The 22,720-nt window shown below is 39.0% G+C and overlaps 1 protein-coding gene across 1 annotated transcript in view; it reads left to right on the plus strand.

The window, feature by feature from the left end:
• ppp1r16b (protein phosphatase 1, regulatory subunit 16B) overlaps positions 1-22,720 on the plus strand; it is a 120,739-nt gene that overhangs the window by 25,278 nt on the left and 72,741 nt on the right. The window contains exon 2 of the mRNA XM_008285298.1: positions 8,248-8,660. Coding sequence (XP_008283520.1) covers positions 8,393-8,660 — 268 coding nt within the window. The 5' untranslated portion in view covers positions 8,248-8,392. The remainder of the gene's footprint in view (positions 1-8,247; positions 8,661-22,720) is intronic.

Below are 22,720 nucleotides of genomic sequence, written 5' to 3' on the forward strand. Positions count from 1 at the left end.
TTCGCTCATTTTTTATTTTGAAAGGCAAATTGTGGGCTTCCTGTTTGAGATAGGTCAGGGGTGTCAGTGCGGGCAAGGACCCCTGCTTGCTGCAGGTTTGCGTCACGAGCGAACCGTCACAGCCGCCTGCTGGCCTTTACGCACAGGCTGCGTAAAGGAGACAGCGGTCTGTTAGGACTTTAAAAAAACTAAAACACTGTTGTATTTGGATGTATTGAACACCATTAGTAATATACAAGTGAAATATCTAGTTTGTACATAAGAACAATCAGATGGTCACCAGTGTGCCAAAATGTGTCCAAGTGTCCAAAAATGTCATCTCGCCTGAACTGTCTGGATTAAAAACTTAGTAATTTTGTTCGACTTCACTTTTTCAGAGTCAACCTTTGCAGGGAGAATGTTCACATATTGTGATATGATTTTGGAGAGGTTTAGAGCTGCAGCTGGATCATTCCAAAGAGATAATTATCCTGAAACTGCTTTTTTTTTTTTAGGCGAACCTGAAATTTTTAAAGTTGTGTGTGTGCCATCTACATTTACTCTTAACCAGTAACATATATACTGAATTTTACACATCTGAACAAATCTTACAAGTGTTTCTTTTATTATGACACAAGAATTATTCAAATAGACCTTGTGGTTGCCGAGATAGACTGTTTTTATTATGGGTATGCAATTTTCGAGAAAAGGCCTGAAAAATGGCTCAGGACTTAAAGGGTTAATTCAGGGGTGTGAGTGGGGTTGTTTGCATTTCTGCGCCCTTGCAATAGAGCAGAGGGTTTTGTGTAGGCAGCTGCCAATTTATGAATACAACAACCTGAATAAATTCAGAGGAAACCCAAAAGAAAAAAATGTTAGTAATTGTTATTCTATTTTGGGAGTTTGCTCTGGGCATCAACAGCTTACTGATAGAAGCAGCAGCTCTATGCTCATTGTCTGACCTGCTTTTTCAAATAATCAGTAAAATATTTAGGCTGTGCCTTTTCCATAATGATGTGAAACACAAAGTGTGAGTGCAGCGTAACATCAGTTTCTGCAGTCAGGGAGCTGATTGAGGTCAATCTGTGATTTGCTGCTTTAGCCCCGGGGAGCGGTTGTGATATCACCGGAGGGCTTACAGTCACCAGCAGCTTTCTGTGTTTTACATATCTTGAGACAGTTTGTCATTGTGTTCTGCTAGGACATCATATCAAATACAAGTGTTTGCTTGTCTGTTTTTAAGCCCTGCTGAGGTGCCTAATGGGCAAAACAATCTCCCCTTGGGCCTGCAAATGATTTATTCTCTTCTGTCTTCAACTGTTACAAAAATGCCACCAGCTACGCTGACATAATTTTCCTCTTCACCTGTTTTTAATCTTACAGGAACAAGACCGCATGTCAGCATGTAGGCTTCCTTCCTAAATTTCATAATTTGTTTCATCTGTCGGAGAGCTGTTGTTCAATCCATCAAATGGAAACTTCTTTCATACCCCCCGTGTCACTGCCTCCGGAATAAAGCATGGTAAAATGTTAAGCTGTCGACATGTGATAAACAGTGAAACTGCTTCAGGCACTGGTTTCCTATCAGAGATTGATGTTGCCCACCAGCTTGTCAACCTTTTCACTTGTGTGGTTTTGAGGGGTTCAGGTTGTAGGAGAGAACGAAAAATTACTATTCTAAAAATCTGTGGTATTCTTGGAAAAAAAATCATACTAGTTTTGGCAGCATCTTTTCCACTCACTTGTTCCACGAGTGGGCAATAATCAGGTCATTAGTCAGAATGTTTAAATAAAGTGAGAGAGCAGAGAAAATTCAGCCACGAAAACGGGCCTGTACTCACTAGGCTGTGTGTACATAATAACGCTCATTATCACACATTATTAAGGCTTTTCAGTTTGGGTTCAGAAAGCTCAAATCAAATCTGTTTTCACTGATAAAGGCCTATAGGTAGTGTACACCGTGTTTGCATCTTGGGATGCAAATTCTTGAGTCATCTGCTGGTCATTATCTTGATTAGGCTTTCAGTCTTGAAATCAGAACACACCGAAAAGCGGCCATTACAAAGCTGATGAAATCACTTGTCTCGCCTTGTCTGTCCAACAGTCCAATCCAAGAAAATATTTATTATGCTGATATTATAAGATGATGTAAACAGCAAATTCTCTCATTTGGAAACTTGGAAACAAATGATTGGCTTTTTTGCTTGAAAAATGACCCAAATTATTAATCAGCTAACAAAATAGTTGCAGATAAATTGAAGAGATGCTGAATAACTTAGTGTAGAGATGATCATAACCAGAGAAACATGCAGAGGAGGTGGCAGATGGTTCAGTAGTAGTTCTACTACTTGTTTCTTCATAAGTCCACAAATCTTTCTCCTGCCTGCATTCAACAAACTGTAGTGTAGAAAGGCAGACGAGTGTATCAGTCTTTTTTTTTTTTTTTTTTTAACAACTTTGAGCTTCTCTCAGAGACTTTCTTAATGATTTTGATAGTTAAACAGTCAGCTTTCAGTCATAAACTTTCATTAATCAGGTTAATTTCACCTGAAATTATCAGATTTTTGGAAAAGTTTCTGTTCGATCATTTCTGATTTGGTTGAATTTTTTGACAGCATAAAGTATGGATATTTATGAAGACTTTTGTTAAATTTTATCTTGATATATAAAGTGCTTCCTGGGATAACGTTTTTTTTTTTTAAAAGCGTATCCCCCCACTTTTAGCATTAAAATTTGAGGCTATAACCATTATAGATAAAAGCATGACATTTTCACTGTTCTTTCTCAACATACCATTGATTCATAATCTGCAACATAGCACAGGTAAGTCAAATAATCTCTGATAATGGGTGAGTTTATGTATGAAAGAAAACTGAAACTGTCATGAAAAGTCCTTTACAAATCTTTTTGTAGACATGACTTCCAAACCAAGGTTTATGCCTACAAAATCAGGTTTTAAAATGAAAAGTATGCATATTAACATTTTTTTTTTAAATTCTTAGTAATAATTTGAGAATTATTTTTGAAACTCCAGAACTAAGATTAAGATCTTGACAGTATTTTTTATTTATTTATTTTTTGGTGGTACAGCTTGTTGTACCTGTTTAATCAGTACTGAATGTTAAATAAAAATAACTTTCCTTTCATTTTTGTGACCAAAGATTTTAAATTAAAAAGCACTCATGTTTTGTTTCGTATTATTGTGACATGCAACTACATATGGTTGAGAAAACATTGCTAGTAGACTTCTGCGTTATCTATTTTTTTGTTAATGTGTGCTTAAAGATGGAACATTTCATTTCAACCCATAATCAGAGATTATTTGATCTGCTTGTCTAATATTGGAATTGAATGGCATGATGAAAAATAACAGGGAAAATTTCAGGCTTTTATCTTTTTTAGTTCCTGAGATGTTTCTTGCCGTTCGAAAATGGTCGAGCAGAAGGCCACTGATGATTTGAGATGAAATAACCCATTATACTCGACTCCTATAAAGCATAGAAGGGCGGCTGACTTTTGGCTCCAGTTGAGCACACTTGAATTTAACTGCTAAAATAGTGCAGTAAAAACTTCACAACCAGGCAAATGTTATTCATAGAAAATTGTAAAGTAACAAAATATGACAAAAAATAGCATTGCCATTTGTTTATAAATTTGAATACAAAATAGTTGGAGAAGGAGAACAGCTTCATATTTAAACCTTTAAATGTGACATATCATCAGTGTCAGGGGAACTTTTGCTTTGCTCATTATCTGTTCATGCTGTGCGTTTAAATCTTTATGTGACTCAAACAGAACGTTTGACAGAACGTGTTGTGAGGTGAGTGATAAAACAATTTTGACTCTCAGTTGCTGATTAATTCAGAAGTTGTTTGCGCGGGTGGAGCTGTTTGTGTCATTAGTTGCTTTTTTCTTTTTGGTCTTACTGTGTGTGTCTTTATGTGTGTGTATGTAAGTGTAACATCATTACCTCTGCTCTGATTCCCCTGATTTTATCAACAGCAGCTCCTGGGTTTCATATTCCTTGTACTAATGCCATTGACCATCAAAGACGGCTAAAGTAAAACACTGGATGTTCCTTGTTTGTCACACATCCTCTCTGATGTTAATTCACTTTGCCTGCTGCACGCATATCTCACCGAGAGACAGATCAGTTCGCTGTGCCTGCATGGGCTTGTTCTTGGTACATCAGAGGAAACTTAAACCTTGTAAAATAAAGCAGCTCATGTAAAACGTTTTATTGATGTTTGCGGTTTTGGGCCATATTTGTTCTAGACTCCCTTTATTTGTTGGCATTTTCCTGGATCTGCTTCACTTATGTGATATTGTTTAAAACTTTCATCATCCCAGTGGAAAATTTTATGATGTTTGTATTCTATTGTTGTAAAGTTATTTTCCAACTCTCATTTACTTAGTTATACTTTCACCTTGGATTGTTTATTATTACGGTCACCTCAGAGTGTATTATAACACATATAGCACGGCCACCTTAACCAATGTCGACAGTGAATTGCTTTTTATTTTTAAAGGTCTTCACTCTGAATTGACACATACCAGCCACTCAAAAATCTTTTCCCACTACCACATTTTTTTTTGTAACTGGGTGGCAATGTTGCACGTGCTTGATTCTGTGAAGCATTTATCGCTCATCAGCTTCTTCACCAACATCAGCTCTTATAAACCAGAGAAGGGCGTCTGACTTGTTGACTGCAGTTCAACTGAGCCAACCTTGATTTCACTGATAAAATGAGGCAGTAAAACTTTACAACTAAGCAAATGTTATTCATTGTAAACTGTAATGTATAATATATGCAGGACGAATAAGGCTGTGGTGTTTCTACATTTTCCACATGTAAGAAAAAACAACAACTCTAATACAGGTGCTGTTTGCGACATATATGCTTCATTTATACTTACCTACACACCTCATCTGAGTGCTCTCCTTTTTACACAGCATGGTGCATTCCCTGTTTTAGTAGCGACGGTACATTAAGATGAGCTTAAGGGTCTGTTTCTTGTCGCTATTTTTAATGGATGTGTCAGGAAGAACAGTGTCTGAGGAACAGATGATAGTGACACAACAGCAATATCACAAATGTATGAGTGCAGTTCATACTATAACACTATTCTGGGCATAAGTAATGATGCTTTCACAACAGATTTACATGCAAAACCTTCAAAAGAATTATTATCTACACTGTGATGTATATACAGGTAAAAATGTTTTTCGTTTAATAAAATGTTGCACTGTTGCTTTGACCTTTACCACAACAAAAGACAATACTGGAGCTGCACTGCTCCGAATCCAATACGTTATAGTCATATACACTGACGAGCCACAACATTAAAACCGGGTATCTTGTTACAATACAATCTTTTGTTGAACTTGAGTCATTTGTGTGGAGGTGCTTTTAGAAGTACCGCCCACCTAAACATTGTTGTCGACCACAGCACTCCTCTGCTCCAGCAGCCTCCTGCAGCAGGAGAACATGCCCTGTCACAACCCTGAAACTGCTCAGGAACTGCTCAAGAAACACGACCAAGAGCTCAAAGTGTTGATTCCAAACTCCCCTGATCTCATTCTGACTGAGCATCTGTATGGTGCACTGCAACAATGTCCTCTTATTTGACACCACAGATGTTCTGTGTCAATACACCAACAAGTCAAAGCTGTTTTGGTTGGATGAGGGGGACTTACATAACAGTAGGTCGGTGTACATCCTTATTTCCTATTAATGATCTTTTCTGGAGAGACACATAAAACATTTTTTTGTTTTGTTTTTCATCTGTTAAATTTTATATTTGTAATAATCTTATAATTGTTTTATTTCTTCTTTTTTTTGTGAAAATATGAAGATACACAACAGGATTTTGCATCAAAATAAACAAAAAACATTTTTTTTGGTAAGAGAACTGAAATATATTAGCAAATAAATAGATTCAAAATGCCTAGATTCATAGATCAGATTTTTTTATTTATTTCTTTTTTTTCTTTTTTTTTTTTCCTCACGTGTCCGGTCCAGCATCATAGCAAGCAGAATGATGACCTGAATGCTGTGTTGTGCTGAACAGATTTACTTAGATACATAGATTAGATTTTAAGTTAAAGTTTAAAAACATCACCAATGAGGTCATCTTGTTTGTCACTTGGGCAAACATAGTCACAATAAATACACATAAAAAGCTAAAAAACGATAAGCAACATAAGAGCAAATGAACACAGTTTAAAGAGCTATGTTGATGACCTTTAAAAATAGGCCAAAACATAGACAAACTTTTGAATATTTATATGTGCAGACTTTGAAAAGGTCTTAAATACATTCAGCTAATGAGTGAATACCTCCCTGTTGTGCTTTATATATATATATATATATATATATATATATGTTATATATTTATATATTAATTACCTTTTGTTTCACCAATACTAAATAAATGAGTTTATACTGAAACGCATTTTCTTTTCCGTCACTCTGCATCTGCTGTCTGTCTTTCTTAAAAGACTTGAATTGCTGACAGCCTTAGTTTAAAATTCCTGTAGAACAATTTGAGACCCTGCTGCTAATCCTCTTTTGATCGACCTTTGGGTCCTGATCCAGTCTTTACAAATCATTTGCTGTAAACCAGTTTGCTTGCTTTGTTTTAAAGACAATCACAGCTTTCTTTTTTTCTTCTGGCAAACCTTATTGCCTTCGTTTCCACTGGTTACTTGCTAAAAAGGTTTGTGTTATAGAGAAAAGTTGAGGGCAAACTCACCTCTTTACGAGTGTGTCATGGTTTAGTTTCACTTTTATGTTGGGATGTCTTTTACATTGCTGACTTGGCTGCTGGATGAGAATGTAACGGACAAGTTGTGCTCGCTAACACACAAACTCAGACATGCTGCACTTTTACACTGACAACAGAAAGTAATGCTTTAGGAACTGATTGTACTTCTTGTTTCCTGTCCATGCTTTTAGCAGTTATATAGGTTGGTGCAATGGAAATGTAGCATGACGTTGATGGCTGACTAGATGTAGCAACACTACACTGGAGAACATTTCATCAAGCGATGCTGCTGCATCACAAGACTTAGTGAAAGGCTACAGACGTGAGGATATAAAGTATATTGGCATTTGAGAAATAGTAAGTAGGAACATGCATATTTTGTTTTTAAAGTTTAGCTGTGATGTAAACTGTGCATACATTTTTAAGAGTGCTGTTCAAATCAAGTGATCCGACTAGACTGAATCATTGTAGGTACTTTAGTTTCAATATATGGGGTTTTACACTATATGTGCTGTATTTAACTCTGTGCTGCTGATCTTTAGATATTGACAAAACATCTGCCTATCCTTCCAGATGATTCTTTGTAGAGGTTTCCATATATTCACTGACCTACCAGTAAGATGCTTTCTATGGACATCTGAGAAAATGAGAAGAAACTGAAGTTGTTTTCTGTTGGTTTTTTGATGCTCTACTCCTTAATTGTCAAGGAAAGAAAAAAATACTTTTGTTCTTGTTTACTGCCACAGAAGGTACATAAATGTAACATTAACATGAAAAATCCCCTCTTCAGCTCGCTGCCCCAGTATATTTTTTTCCTCTTTGTCAGTTTCTCATTATGCTGCCGTTCGCTTGTAGCATTCAGGAAGCGGTTAACCTTGATGGAGGATGGTAAGCAGAAAGAGGTTTACAACAGCTTACAAAGCAAATGGAAAATCGAGACTGCAACATATGCTCAGTCATTTAGTTAAAAATTGAAAAATTGACCTTCACTCTTGTGGAGGTACATTTGTCCCTATTCCTAAAGCGTTAACGTCATCATCTTTTTGGAGTAAAAATCATGCAAGAAAATGGAGGAAAATTGACCGCGGAGTGAAACATTGCTTTCGCTTTTGTCTCACCTGATGTTAACCTCAGAGCCCGATCAGATTTTCTTCTCACAGCAGACTAAAACAAGCAATCTGACAACTATAAAACAGTTGCTTGGTGTTTGCTGCATGGTATCTTAAACTTGGATCTGTCTAATTGGGCCACCAAAATGCAACTCTGTGCACTTTGCTGTTGTGCTTCAGACCAGTGCTCACTTTAAAATGGCAGTGCCTCCCGAGAGACTTTATTTTACAGCCTCTCTAACCTCCAGTACAGAGTTTACTAGAAATGTTGCTTTGCATCAGACAACTGCAGCATTTTATTTACTGATGTTTTTATTATTAAAGGTCCACCTGGTAAAAGTTTGTGGCTGATATTTTTATAAATGGCTTCTCTCTCTGTCTCCTTTCTCAGGCTGTTTTTATTACTGCTGAAAGGATGATCATGACGATAATGGGAGGAGGCCGCGGCCGAAGGTGCTGCCCTCGCTAGAATCCTAATTCCCCCTCAAGTCACCCCTCCGCCATCACCCACAACTGCTGTTTATCCCTCCGGCACCATGGCAAACCACCTGGAGCTGATCCAAGAGCTGCAGCAGCTGGACAAGGTGCCCAGCCTGGAAAGGCTACGGGCGGCCCAGAAGAGGCGAACCCAGCAGCTGAAGAGGTGGGCTGTGTATGAGAAGGAGATGCAAAACAAGAAGCGAAAGGCAGACAAGAAGGGACGCAATGCCAACAACCTCCAGCAACCAGAGTTGAAGAGGCATGTGTCGTTTGCTGCCAGTGTGGCTCTTCTGGAGGCATCGGCCAGGAATGATCCAGATGAAGGTAAGAGCAGCACAGAGTATTTATGATCAATGTGCACTCAACACTTATGACCGATTGACAAATTAGATACAACCAGCCAGGATCTTTTATTGTTGTAGTACTGCTGCACGTAAAAATTGTGTGCTGGGATTTTGTTTGTTAGCTCTGACAGGTGGAGTCTGCAGTTCTGGAGAAAGATTGTTGATTTTTAGCTAGTTAGCATTTCCCTCTTGCTAGCACGTCCACCCGTCTCACATCCCCCTGTGTACCACCATGATCATGCACATGATACGCTGGAATAGTGTTATGTGTATCAACCTGAGCTACTTCTGTTGTTTACCACTTACAGAGCCAGGGCTGCAGGAACACCAGATTTTTTTCCGTTGCACACACAGAGCTGACAGCTAGCAGATTATGAGGACACACCAGCTGGATCTGACAAAAGGGGCATCGCTCTAGAATTGCATACTCCACCTTTAAACCCAACACAAAGCCATATTTGAATAATGAGTCTAATTTCAGCCTCACCTATGGACTTCTGCCAGATATCAAAATGCCAAGGTCAGAGTAACGATTAGCTGGGTCTGCCCACTTAAACTGCTGGTGGAAGTCACTCCATACGAATTGAATTTGTTCTGCTTAGAGACTGTATTATCATTGGGAAATAATGGAGTTGTCACAGTGAGATGAAACTCTGCCAGTCTTTTAATTAAAATTTCTACGGATGGTGCCTCACTACTCGGAGATAATAATTGTTTTCCTGCAATTCAGACAGTCCCATGATGCTGTGTCGCTGCTAAAAATGTGTGTGTGAGATGGTGGAATTATAACAGACTGCTATCTTTTAGATAAGTCATCTAATTTACCGTCACTTTAACCTGAAAGTGGATTGAACTTTTTCTGTCCTGACAAATACAGCCTATGGCATTGCTACTGTACATTCTTTGCTTGTGCAAGCTGTCTTCACAGATAGGAAAACTGCCACCGGGCTGATGTATCTTCACATTGACTCTTACAGAGCAGGAGCAGATCTGCACTGCGTATGCACGCTTACACGTGCACACATATGCACATGCACATGGGCTGCGAACTGACACATACAAGCTACAGCTGGAGTCAGGGACACTGGAAGTCTTGGGATTTGTGATGTCTGGATGGCCTGTTGGATTTTACCATGATGTGTAGCCTAAATAAAGTTTTGATATAATCAGTGTGCTATAAAAGGATGTTACCTATTTGGATAAAAAAGAAAACCTTTTCCCACTCTGTTCCACTGCTGATTCTTCTGGTGTAATGTGAGTTAGGTTTGAAATGTTTTGGATGACATTTAAAGTTTTTTAGTTGTTGTACAATGTTTGTGTTGTGTATAATTCCCCGAAGCTCTTAGACTGAACCGGGAAGTTGTGGCTGATCATTTAAGTGTTTAGATTGGTTTGAAAAACCACAGGAGGACACGAAGAACGTGGAACATCTACTCAATAATACATGTTCTCATTCATGGATGGTTTAACAAGAAAACATGAGTGTCTATTTGTGGTTTAGGCATTAAGACATTAGTTGTGGTGTAAGTGTCAAAGGGCAGCTTTTGTGTGCAGTTTACCCACTTTTAGAGAACAGTCAAAATAGAAAGGGCAACAGACTGGCCTCTGTCTAGTCGATGGTAAGACTTTTTTCATCTGAAAGAAATTTCATCTTTTTCAACCAAACAAAAATTATTTCTACAAAGTTTGAAGGCCATCTGTCTTTGAGTGTACATATTTGATGAAAATAATTTTCATGATTTATACAACTGCCTCAACAGGGCTCTGGGCTGCAGCCTTGGTTGAACAACATTGCTTTTCTGTGTATGTGCAGGATTTTGGAGGAGATCTTAAAACAGGATGAATTGTAGTTACAGCACATAAAATGTTTTACATTTTTTATCTATGCTAGCGGGACAAAATTCCATGAAATTTTGTACAGACATTCATGATTGGAGGATAAATTCAAATGATTTTGACAGTCCTCACACTTTTACTGTAGCGCAACAATGAGGTTGGTGTTTGGTTTCAGTTTTTGAAACATCTCAACAACAATTTGATAGATTAACAAGCAATTTCATACACATGTCCTTTAGAATAAATTACAGTAATGTCAGCATAAATATGTTTGCTTTCTGATGCGTGACCCTACAGTTGAATCAACACCTCCTATATTATTTACCAACTCTGAACATTATAACCTTCATGGAGGGAGGATTTATTACAGACCTGTTGTATCAGAAGGTGTTAGTTTTAGCGAGGTGTACCCTATTTAAGATGATCAGTAAGTAATTAGTTTCATCTCTTGTTTGCGGAAGTCGTTCTTTGCTTGTCACCATTAGTCTGTTCATACTCCGTGTTATTTAGTTTTGGGCCTTTTCTGCTGGCATTGATAGGTAGTGAAGGGAGAGAGGAAATATAGAAGAGAGAACAGGACAGTGACATGCAGAAAATGGTCCAGCAGGTTGGCATTTGACCCAAGAACTTGCTGCTCACACTTCAAAAAGTACCTCAAGGGACCTATTCTCACTACTTAATTAAATCCATAGTTGCAAGATGGTAAAATAGTCTTACTTACTGATTTAAAGACACTATTTAAGTTGCAAACATTATTTTGATAGGTTTGGCTGACATAATAATGTTTGTAATTGTGTCAGTTTAACTCAAATTTCTGTGTTAGTTGATGAAAAAATAAATTGAAGTTGAGACAATTTAATGAACTTGGCTTGATAATGTAACTTTTCTCCAACTTGAGTTTAGGATTTCAAATCTCTTCCCCTGTCTTAACATGCCTGGACAATTTCTGGAGGTTAAGACTGGTAATTATGGATCCAAAATTTGAACTATTTTCTCAAACACAAGTTGGCAGCTTTATCCACCAATGATTGATTGTTGACTAAGGTATATTGAACTTAATGGACATTATTCGATGTCCTAATGAAACTGCTTTGAACACAGTCGCATGACATGAGCTGCTCTATTGGTGTAGACAATCAGCCACGAGTTCTTCATGATGCTGTCACAGCATGCTTCAGCTCACGTACAACATTAGAGCTGTGGCTGGTAGACATGAAGCATCCAAGGAGACTTTCTCATGGTGGCCCTTTACTAGCTACACTCCCATAATGGTCTCTGCTTGCCAACATGAAACTGCTGCTAGTCCAAATGACCGCCTCCTCAGGTTGCTACAGAGTTGAACACATACAGTCCTCAGCTAAACAGAGGCTCCACCTGGTGGTGCAACCAGGTACTACAGCGAATCTACACTACATTTTTTGGCATGCATGTTCTTCATCCTCTGCATTGAAGGTTAATACATATTGAATTTAAATTAAAAGTTAAATCATTAACGACAAGTAATCAGTTATTCATTGACATTCCTCACATTCCCCAATGTAGTTTGATGGATAAACATAATTTCATTAAAAGTGTCATAAAAAAGACGGCTGTGAAACTGTTATGTTATTTATTTAATTTTTTAGATTTTTGATAACCCCTAGCATAATTTTTCAGAGTGCAGGACATCAGCTCCCATGTGCGACCTCACCACTAGACTATTAGGTCGCCCCTCCACTTCATGTCATTTTCACAGATCATGATAAATATGCTGTCCTTTGTGTCTCACTGTGCAACACTGGACACATTGAGAGCTGATTTGTTTTTGCTTTGTTTTCAGTGTTTCTGATGTGCAGAGGCTTTGTCAGTTCTCCTCGCTACTGACAGTGCCCGAGCACAGAAACATTCGCTATCACTGCTGTTTAATGAGGGTGACCATGAAAGAGGCAGGGAGATAAAAAGAAAAGGGAGACAGGATGTAGAGTTGCCCACACGGCTCCAGTGGCAGCTGGATAGCTCAGGAGTCTGATAATCTCCTCTCTCATTCCCTCTGGTTCCCAAATGCTCGATCAGGCGTCATGACTCCACATGCTATACTGCTCCAGCACACTACTCACAGGCTGTGGGCTTCTTTGACAGAAATATTACGTGACAGTGTCATGGATTCTCTTGTATGGTCATTCCTAATAGGGTTATGCAAACAAGAGAAAATAAAATAAAATGTGGAAGTGAGTTTGAGCATCTCTGACAGAAACAGAAAATAAAATGCATTTTCAGGTGTCAGAACTGTTTATTTGACAAAAGTTAATCCACCAATCTGCCAAAACAACGACTCGTAAAAGCAACCAAGCAATAATGGAGCCACCCATTACCTCTTTTTCATGAAGAGAATGGAAGTGGGAGATTGAAGTTAAAACAACAGCAGAGAGATACTGAGATTGACGTTGACCTGAGGCTGACTCTGCTGGCCTCGAGGCCATAATAAGATGAGAGGTTGGATTGGCTGGACTGACTTCTCGGTAATCCCTTATTGGTTGGAGTCGGCGAGTTGCTTGTTCTGATTCTTTCCCTGCTAATTTTTTTCTCTGTGGTTGCACTCAGAGCATCAGTGGGTCGACCGGAGGCAATGTATGTGACCACATGCTGAAAAATATTTGTGTGATTTTTGGTGCGCATGCTTTTTTAAGTGGAGGATTTGATATTTTTCTGTACTTTGTAAGCTTTACTGTATCTTAAACAGTAACAAGAAAGACTGGAAAATCTGCGCACGTGCAGGTGTGCATGTCTAACGCTTGTGTTTAAGCATATATATTTGTGTGTGAGTGTCCTCTGTGAACTACTGTGCTCCTGTTATTATAGCTTCCTCTCTGCACACTCACCAGGCCGCAAGGAGACACGGATATATAGTAAAGCTGCAGAGGACACATTGTGAACCCGAGCTGTGTGTCTTTGTGCGAATGTGTTTGTGTAGCCGTGACAGGGAAAGTTTTCATCTGAATATCTCAGTTTCCTTGAATGTAAATAAACTTTTCAGTGTGTTTCTCCGGTGGGAAAATAGGTCTCTGTGTGAGCTTGTCTAAGGGGATATGGAAGCAGAGAACAGTGTATAGGAGAGGACTGGATGGAAAAGGGATGCATCCTGGGTGTGAGCCCATTACTTCGCCCTCCGGCTGCCACCGTCCTGTACCCTCTGCCTCCTCACAGTGATGAGGGTTGATGGCTGTGAAATTACTGTGAAGCACCTCAGTGTCTTTCTGCGTGGCTCTCTGGCCACTGAGACTGATAGGATTTCTCCTCTCCAGAGAACAACTATCCTGCAGAGGAGCAGCCAGTGGGGTCATAGAGGATGGTCAACATGCACACAAACACACACGTAGAGCATGATCTAACCTTATATTACCTCCTGAAACTGCTGCGCTATCTGATGAAGTTGTCAAACAACTCCAGTATGAACATTTATGTTTATGTTTACACTCACTTCAATTGCCAAATGTTCTTATCCAGACTAACTCGCAAAGCTGCTCAGTGTTTATGATTAAGACAGCACCTTCAGGTTTAGTTAAGATTTGGAGATAAGCGAATCATCCCGGTGATTAGCTGACTGTAAGTAGGTGAAAGTAGCGTGGATGAACAGGACCTTCAGTAACCTCAGTGTGTCCTTGAGCAAGATATTGAACCCCAGGTTTCTCCCTGTAGGCTGGTCGCTGTCTTTTGGTGCAGTTCTGTGTGAATGTTTGTTTTGTACGGGCTGCTTAATGGTAGATGTAGTTTACATGACGTTTGTTGTTCTGAGCAGCCACACATGAAGGCGGAGTGGAAAGCAGCCTATCAGAGAGATGCAGGAACTGTTGACAAGAAACATTTCTGTGTGGAATAAGAAGGGACAGCTTGATAGTTGAGACCAAACTTACATTGTCAGCTTCTTACACCTGGCCAGTCATGGTGTTAAGTGCAGCTCCGCCAATTCAGAAGTGTGTTGGGAGAAAGTTTCCTGAGCTGTTCCATTATCGAACCGTTCTGGCTGGATTTACTGGTGCTTGGTTTTATAGTTTGCTCTCTAAAATTGTGTATTAATAATTACTTACGTCTGTATACATTCTCAGTCATCCAGGCCACAGTAATCCTAAATGCTTTATTGGACAACAATTAGACTTCTTTTTGGATTTTTTAACGATGTTTCATGTTTCATTCAAGAGGCTTCCTCAGTTCAAACTGATGGGTGGGGAGTCCAAGGTATTTACCCCAAAATCACATGGCTCATGGCCTGTTCACTATCTACGACTTCCCACAGGTCAGTTTGAACTGAAGAAGCCTCTTGGATGAGTAGTGAAAAGTTTTCAAAACCAAATCCAGTTGCCTTTTACTGAAGCACTTGCAATTCCTAATTACTCGTATTTCTGTGGAGTAAAATATTCAAAGTAAACTCCAGCACACTGTAAAAAAAAAACCCCAAAACATATTAGTACATAGTTGTTTCAGTGCTGTGGGTACCTTTAGGTATTTAGCAAGTTAAACTAAACACATTTTCTAGCACACATAAATAATTAAACAGTGGCCAGTCCAAGTGTCGAAATGTTTATAGAAACTGACACCTGGAAAATGGGGAGATGTCTGTTGGATTGGACACAGTCATATTTACAGTTGTTTTGTTTTGAATCTAACACGAATAATTAAAATTGAATGTGTGGGAACACTTTTCTACCTGTGAAATAATAGCTGTTTAGACATTCAAAATGTCCTTTTGGTCCTGCGACACTAGAAATCTAAAAGATTTGTAATTCTGTTGATGGCAACAGTTGTATTTTGCCTCTTCTTGAACCCAGTCTTGTGGTTTGCAGCTCTGTGTGTTTCCCACCCCTGGACTCTATTTCTTCACCCACTCACGGGGCAACACCCAGCGCACTAATTGTCACTTATTCCCCACTGAAAATTCTAACTTGTAACTTCATGTCTGAGAAGCCACACTTAAAGTCCACATTCCATTTTTAGCCTTGTGGTTTTTGCTTTTGGTTCACCACCTTTTTTCAGTCATATCATCACCATAAATATACAGAGAAGGGGTAAGTCTAGATTTCAGGATAGAAAAATACTCCTCCAGCGAGTAACGCCTCTCAGAAGCAGAATTCACTTGTGGTTCTGTCTTTGTCTTTTTTTTCACTTTCTAGTTATTTGTTTGCAAATTAGGTCTCAGAGGAGCTTTTGTCTTCTTCTGCTGTCTTATTAGAGTGGTAAGGCCTTCTCCTCAGAGGCCTTAGATAGGCTTAGCTGCTCCCAGGCATATGGCAGCAACAGAGTGGCATTAAACGACTCACAAGTGCAGAGTGAAAAGAAGCAGAAATAAAAATACATCACACTGGATGTAACCATTGTCAAGGAAAGACTGACCTTTGACAGTGTATCTGCTCTTTCTTTTTCTCACACTCCTCAGATTATTCTGACTCCAACTTTCTGATTCATGGTTTGATCTGTCAGAGAAAACTCATAAACACACTGTCTGCTGGTTAACCTTTACTCCAAGCTTCAAATGCCAGTGGAGAAATGTAACGGACTCCTCATCGAGTTTAATGAGAAGCTAGATTGAAAAGCCCAGACAGTTAATTGGACCTTTGTGCTGGATCTTTGCTGGATTCAGCAACCTCCTCTCTGTGCAAAAGCGTCTTTTTTTGAATGGTTCAGGGTGATTGGAGGAATACAAAATATAAGACTAACATATGTAATGGTATAAAGGTCTACACTCTGTTTTAGTATGTGTGATATTTATAGGAAACAAGCAACATTTTTGAAACAATAGGAAGACGATTGTACTGTTAGAGTGTGTGGCAAAGTGCTGCCTAAATGTTGCGCACATTGATGATAAAGTTACACTCCATCTAACCACAGAAGTAATTTTTAGCAAAAACACCAATGTAGCTCTATGGGTAGTATTGCTGGTTGGTTTATCCATCACTTTGGTTGAGACATTCATGCTCCTCAGAAGAGAATCCATCGGACCCAAGTGATACCCCGACATTCCCTCCTACACCACTATGAGCTTGACATTTATATTTTTCAGGATATGTCTCAACAACTATTGGATTGATTACTGTAGATCCCAGCTAATAATCCCTTTTTTTCCTCTAGTGCCAAAAGTGTATTTTGTACAGTTCTTTGGTTTTTATATTGAATCAAATTTATTTACATAACATATCAAAACAACCTGAGTTGACAAAAATGCTCTACATCAGACAAGCAGCAACAAAGTTATTTATAGAACATCAAGACGGAATGAAAATACTAAAATCGAAATGTAAAACTGAAAATACTAGATCCAGCATAAAAAGCTGGCAGCTTGTAAGATCAGTTTCTACAAAATAAAAATGAAATAAATGTAAAATGCTATGAACATTAAGAGCAGCCAAAAGCCCTTGAAAACAGGTATGCCTTGAAGTTTTTCTTAAAAAGTTTTAATGGAGGAGGAACATTTATTTGAAAGAGGAGGGCTTTTCCAAAGCTTTGAAGCTGCTGCTGCTGCAAAAGCTTGATCTCCCAAGCAGTGGGCACAAACCTCCAGGACTAAAAAAAATAAATAAACATTGAAGTACCAAAACCTGCAGTTCCTTGAACTGCCACTTGAGGCTGGCTTTAGGTGTGTATCAATCCCAATACAACCCAATGTTATAATGCCTAACTTTACAGCAGAAATAAGCATGTCTACAGCATGATATGAAAAGCATCTTTGGTCTCTATAGCTAATTTGTTCTTTCATGAAAACTGCACGAGGGTTATTTTTTCTAGAATTGCATTACAACTCAAAGTTATGCATAATTAAGGGTGAGCCCCCTTTGAGTGAGAGGTGTTCACTGTCGCAGGACAGTCCATGGCCCAGAAATGTTTGCATGGTCTACCTCAGTTCCACTTACACTCCACATCTGCTCTTTTTAGGATTACTCTGTATATAGGTGAGTTGGGCATTGCCAAGACATTGACAACTGAAGCTCCTGCATTGAGCTTCAAAACCGATCTTCATGAAGTTTAGTGGTGACATCATAAAAGAGTCATCCATCTTTCCAAACCATCTGTGGCTTTGACTGTTTTTGATCATGTATCTGTGAAAATAAGACACTTCTCTGTTTGGCTGCATTATATCTGTTCTGATGGATGCACTTACAGTTTCTCTTGCTTCTACAGTGGTTGAATGGACTTCTTATTAGCAGCTTTCGAGAAAATCATCTACCAAATGAGTGTAACATGAAATAGCCTCCAGACTGATCTAATGCTGATGGAGAATCTCACTCTGTTGATGAGATGGTGTCATTAACATGTGTCCTAATAAAGATGACAGAGTAACGAGCTGAGCACATAAAACAGAGCTGCTCACAGGTCATACTGTGAAAAATAAACGGTGCTGTGCAGTGAAGTTGCGAATTGCTCTTTACCAAGATCAGCGTCCAGTGCTCTGTGTTATATTGCTATGATAATGCTGGACAAATAAAAATTGGTAAACTTCAGGCGCTTTGCACTCAGACATAAAAGGATGGAGTTTTGAACCAGATTTGCAAGCCAGTAAAAGCTGCCTGGAGCTTGTTATCCATCTGCTCCTTTCAAATACTGTAAAACACTGGATCTGATATAAGGCCATTGATATGACAAGTGATTCAGGGGCTCGTTTCAGGCATGCAGAATGTAATGTGTCCTGGATCTCCTTGTCTCTCTCCTCCTTACTTTACCTTTTCTGCTGTTTAACTGCGAAGCTTTACACATCGTCTGAAAATTACAGTTTGATTGGATTTGTGACCGAGCCTTAACCTTTTTCATGAACATGCCTCAAACCGCACAAATATGTTGTCGACCTTTGTTAAACCCGCAGCCTGTTTTTTTTTTAAAAAAGCAGTTGTTTTGCAAAGGCTGTTCGGATACCACCCCCCCCCCCCCTCCTTTCAGCACTACCTACTGATGTGTAACGTGAGGTTGTTTACTCGCATGCCCCGCTAAGCTGATGTGACCTCTAACAACTGTAGTGTAAGCCGGCCATTCTCTGTTGGTCATCCAGGGTTGTAACACAGATCACTACGAGGGTGAGCAGTCTGTTAGGACAAAAGCATAAACCTGAACAATTATGGCTCCGTCCATCCATCTGTTTGCCACACACCTGCTAATCTCAGTCAATGCTGCTGTAATCTAATGGGAGGTTGTTAAAAAAAAAAAAAAAAAAAAATCCAAACACTTTTATTTGTTTTCTGGCTGTGTGTGTATTTCTGTCATTGTTTTAGTCAGTTAGTCAGTGTATTTAAAAAAAAAAAAAAAAAAAGTCAGTGATAGTTTCTTAAGCAAAAATACCAGAATTAGTTTATTCCTGTGTCATAGATTCGTCATTAAATTTAGAGATATATAGAAAAAATGCTACTATTTACTTCCTTAAAACCAGTGGTCAACAATAATAAAGGCTATTCCAATGGAGTAATACAGTGTTCTGAGCTGTGAGCTCTGATGTGCACCGCGATTTTAAATTAGTTAACCCTCAATTAAATCTGTCAAGCACAAATTCTGAATTTATTACATCTATTATGCCAATATTGTTATGTGCCATATGGCATTTTTTTTTTTATGCTTTGTTCATTTGGGTTCATGAGCGTGATCATTTTCTTTTACTATGTCTGCATCTTTCCTGGAGACAAAATTACACCACTTCACTTAAGGCCAAATTAAAGCTGGTTCACCATCAGCTGATGGTGAACCAGCTTTAATTTGGCAATTTTGCATTTTTTTGCATTTTTGTCTTCGTCATCATCATCATTACGCTTGATTTTTTGTGACATTCAGAGCAGCTGATTACTCAAGTGGGATTTGGCATTTCATTTCCCTGAGCAGGGGGTGACAGTGACAAGTATCCATGTGCAGGTTGCATCTGTCGAATGCTCCTGTGATTAGGAGGGCTAGTTTTACTCTTCTGACATGAGTGGATTTGAGAAGCTTCCCCTTTTCCTCACCGTCACTACTGCAGGATTCTTTTGGCATTCTCCTGTCTTTTCTTCCTTGTCAGCCCTTTATGATTAGGGCAGCTTTCATGGAGTCTCGGGAAGCCCTTAGGTCGACAAAACTCCATCTCTCTTCTCCCTGTCGATCTCATTTGATACCCCTCTCTTTCTCTGTTCCTCTAAATTAAGATTCCTCCTTGGGCTCGTCAGACTCGGCTCCTCCAGGCATTGCTGCTCTGCCTGGCACACACTGGCACTGCTGATTCCTCCCCACCACGCTAGTTCACGTGCCTCAGCCACAGGGGACTGACTCATCCTGGTCATGTGACATTATTTGGAATTTGATAGGAACAGAGTAAGGGCACAAAAGTGAAAGCCACATGATTGGCTGAACTAATATGTGCAGTGTGGTTTGGAGTGTAAATACTTGTGATGTGGTACAGGTGATTGGTATAATCAATTAGAAGAGCAGAATGCACTAGACCGAGGAGTGATCAGAATTTTGGCTTATTTAGAGTCACATTTGAACACGTTTCTTGGCTGTGTAGCTGTCTCACAGCAACAAAGGTTAATTTATTGAACTTCAGTACTTCGCTCATTATCTCTGCTCCACTGCGTCCTTTACTGTCACACCATACACTTTTCTTCTCTTAATTTGCATTCCTTTTTCATGTACCCCTCTTCAAATTCTCCCATATTATCATCAGTATAATTGTTTGTTAGTTTAGGTGCATCTTTTAGTGAACCGTGCTGCATTAGGCAGTAGTCTGCCAACAGGCTTGCTGAGATCTCCCTCTCCTCCCTTCTTTCACATCAGTCAAATCTCCTGGGAGAGCCCCGACTCTCAAGTTAACTCCTATTTCCATGGTAACTGAGGCAGGCATACAGAGGTCCAGGCAGCCATGGCCCAGAGCTACTCAGCTGCAAAGGCACAAATTGTGCCTCATCATTGCTGCTGCTGCTGCTGCTGCTGCTGCTGCTGCATGGGATAGTATGTGGGAGACTATTGGCTGTGTCTTTGCCTGATGTGCTAACCCATGGAAAACTATTGTGTGTGTAAGTGGATGGAGTGATTAGAGTCACAGTCAGTGCATTCAGGGAAGTGATGAAAGAATATTTTTTTAATTATATCAAAGACTGAACATTACTACAAGCACGAAACTGGAGATATGAAAGAGGAGAGACTGCTAAGTATTTAGATGTTAGATAAGGACTGGCACACTGTTTGGGAGATACACTGCATATTTAGCACATTAAAGTCACGGAGGGGAAAAAATTCAGAAAAAATATTGTCTTTGTTAAAGCTAATGTGAAAATAGGAATCCTCAAACAAACAAGAACAGTATTACAGGATATACGGTCTTTATAAGTTTCATGAGAATGACCGAACCTTCTGGTGATGTAATTATGACTGCAGCAAAAGAGGAAATTGGGCAAACAAAGTCTATATGAGGAGGAGGTCAGGGTGAATAGACAGATAAAACACCTGACTTTAACAGAGGCATTAGCGGCTGTTACAGGGTTTATTGTATGTGAAGTGAGTGCAATTGTTTCCTAACCCCGACTGAGCATGTAATATTGAAACCAAGATTTCAGTGCTTCTATAACTTAACAAGTTATTTCAATCCAACTCACGAGCTTTATTTTTTTTTTTTATCCTATCAAGTAATTTTTGTGCCCAAAACATAACCAAATCTCAACAATAGCATTGTAACATCATAAAACAGATTGACAGTTTTGGAAAACACACAGTGTTTTAACTACAGGAGAGCACGACGGAGCCTGGTTCCTCTTCAGAAACCTGAAAACGTTGTTTCATTTTTAACATACATTTCTAGTTATATCATAATGGCTCATGCATAAAATTAGGCCATTAGTGTGTCATTCATTCCAGAGGGCAATTCATCACGAATTCACTTTATTAAAGTTACTGGCATGCATGCTGTTGTCATCCTCACTGAAACGTGGCCACACAATGTCAGCTTTCTTGATCCCAATAAAAACAGGAGAACAAACCTAACCCTCTGTGACGATAAAAGCAGAGACCAGCAATTACTTTTTAATCTATTTTTCTTTTCTTATGATTCATATTTTTATTAATGGTAATAACAATAAATAAAAGCTAAATGAAGCGCTTTATAATTGTTATTCCCTGACATTTCTGACCATGACAAATTAAAAAAAAATAAAAAAAGTGAACTCCTGTGGAGGCCATTGTCTAATTTACACACTGGGACAACCAACATGTTTTGTCTAATGTGAAAGACTTGGAAGAAGACCAATGACTGATAACTGTTGAATTGAAAAGCTGACACATACTATGAGATAACGAGAGGCGCAACTGGAAGACAAATGGGAAAAGTAAACATTAGGCAAGAGTGAAAACGGTGACACTGGAACCGAGCTGCAAATAAATCCATCAGCGGGACGGCATCTTATCAGCGGCTGTGATTAAAACCCACCTACCTGCACGCTGGAATCTGTTAGATTATTGTTATTATACCACACCAGTGTTCAGAGAGCCTTCAACATCCCTATGATCAAAATATATGTTTAGTCAATGATAAATTCCAAAATCTTGTTTGTAAAAGTTAGTTTTTACTAAATATCGACTAATAATAAAACCAAATCTCCCTATAGGTGAGCTTTTGCAGGCTAGAAAAACCATTACAATAACACAGTGTCAAGCCATCTGATGCTCTGCTAAAGCCTTTGAACTTGACTCATTGGAAAGCAAAGGTCTCGTTTAATAACATGTGCATCACTCATCCTCTTCACTGTCATCTCCTCTCTGTTGCAGATGTAAAGAGCTCAGTGCTGTGCAGGTAATGTTGGTAAGGGGGAGGCTAATCTCAAAGAATTCATCTAGGTTTAAATGATTAGTTAGTGTATGTTTGTGTAAAACAGCTGTTACGGGTGAAAGCGGAACAGTGGTGGAAACAGTCAAAGATGCCGTAAGTGTACGCAGATTTATTTAAAAAAAACAAAAACAAAAACAAAAAAACTGTAAGAAGCAGTTTGAACTCAATTATAAGAACTTTTGTGGTCATTCAGGGCATCTTGGCTTCCTGTTTGGAATATTTCTGAAGGGGGGAGAAGAGAATCAATTAAAATGTGATGGTTTTTCAAATGGCTGCTCCTCTCTCAATCCATCTTTGTACTTGAAGTAATGTGACACTGCATTGACACTACTCATTATGAAGTCGGGTTTGGTTACATTTCTCAGTACACTATATGAGATCTGACACAGTAAATGTTCAGGTGTAATTGT

This window comes from Stegastes partitus, unplaced genomic scaffold (assembly GCF_000690725.1).
Source record: "Stegastes partitus isolate 25-593 unplaced genomic scaffold, Stegastes_partitus-1.0.2 Scaffold395, whole genome shotgun sequence".
Classification (NCBI taxonomy): Eukaryota; Metazoa; Chordata; class Actinopteri; family Pomacentridae; genus Stegastes; species Stegastes partitus.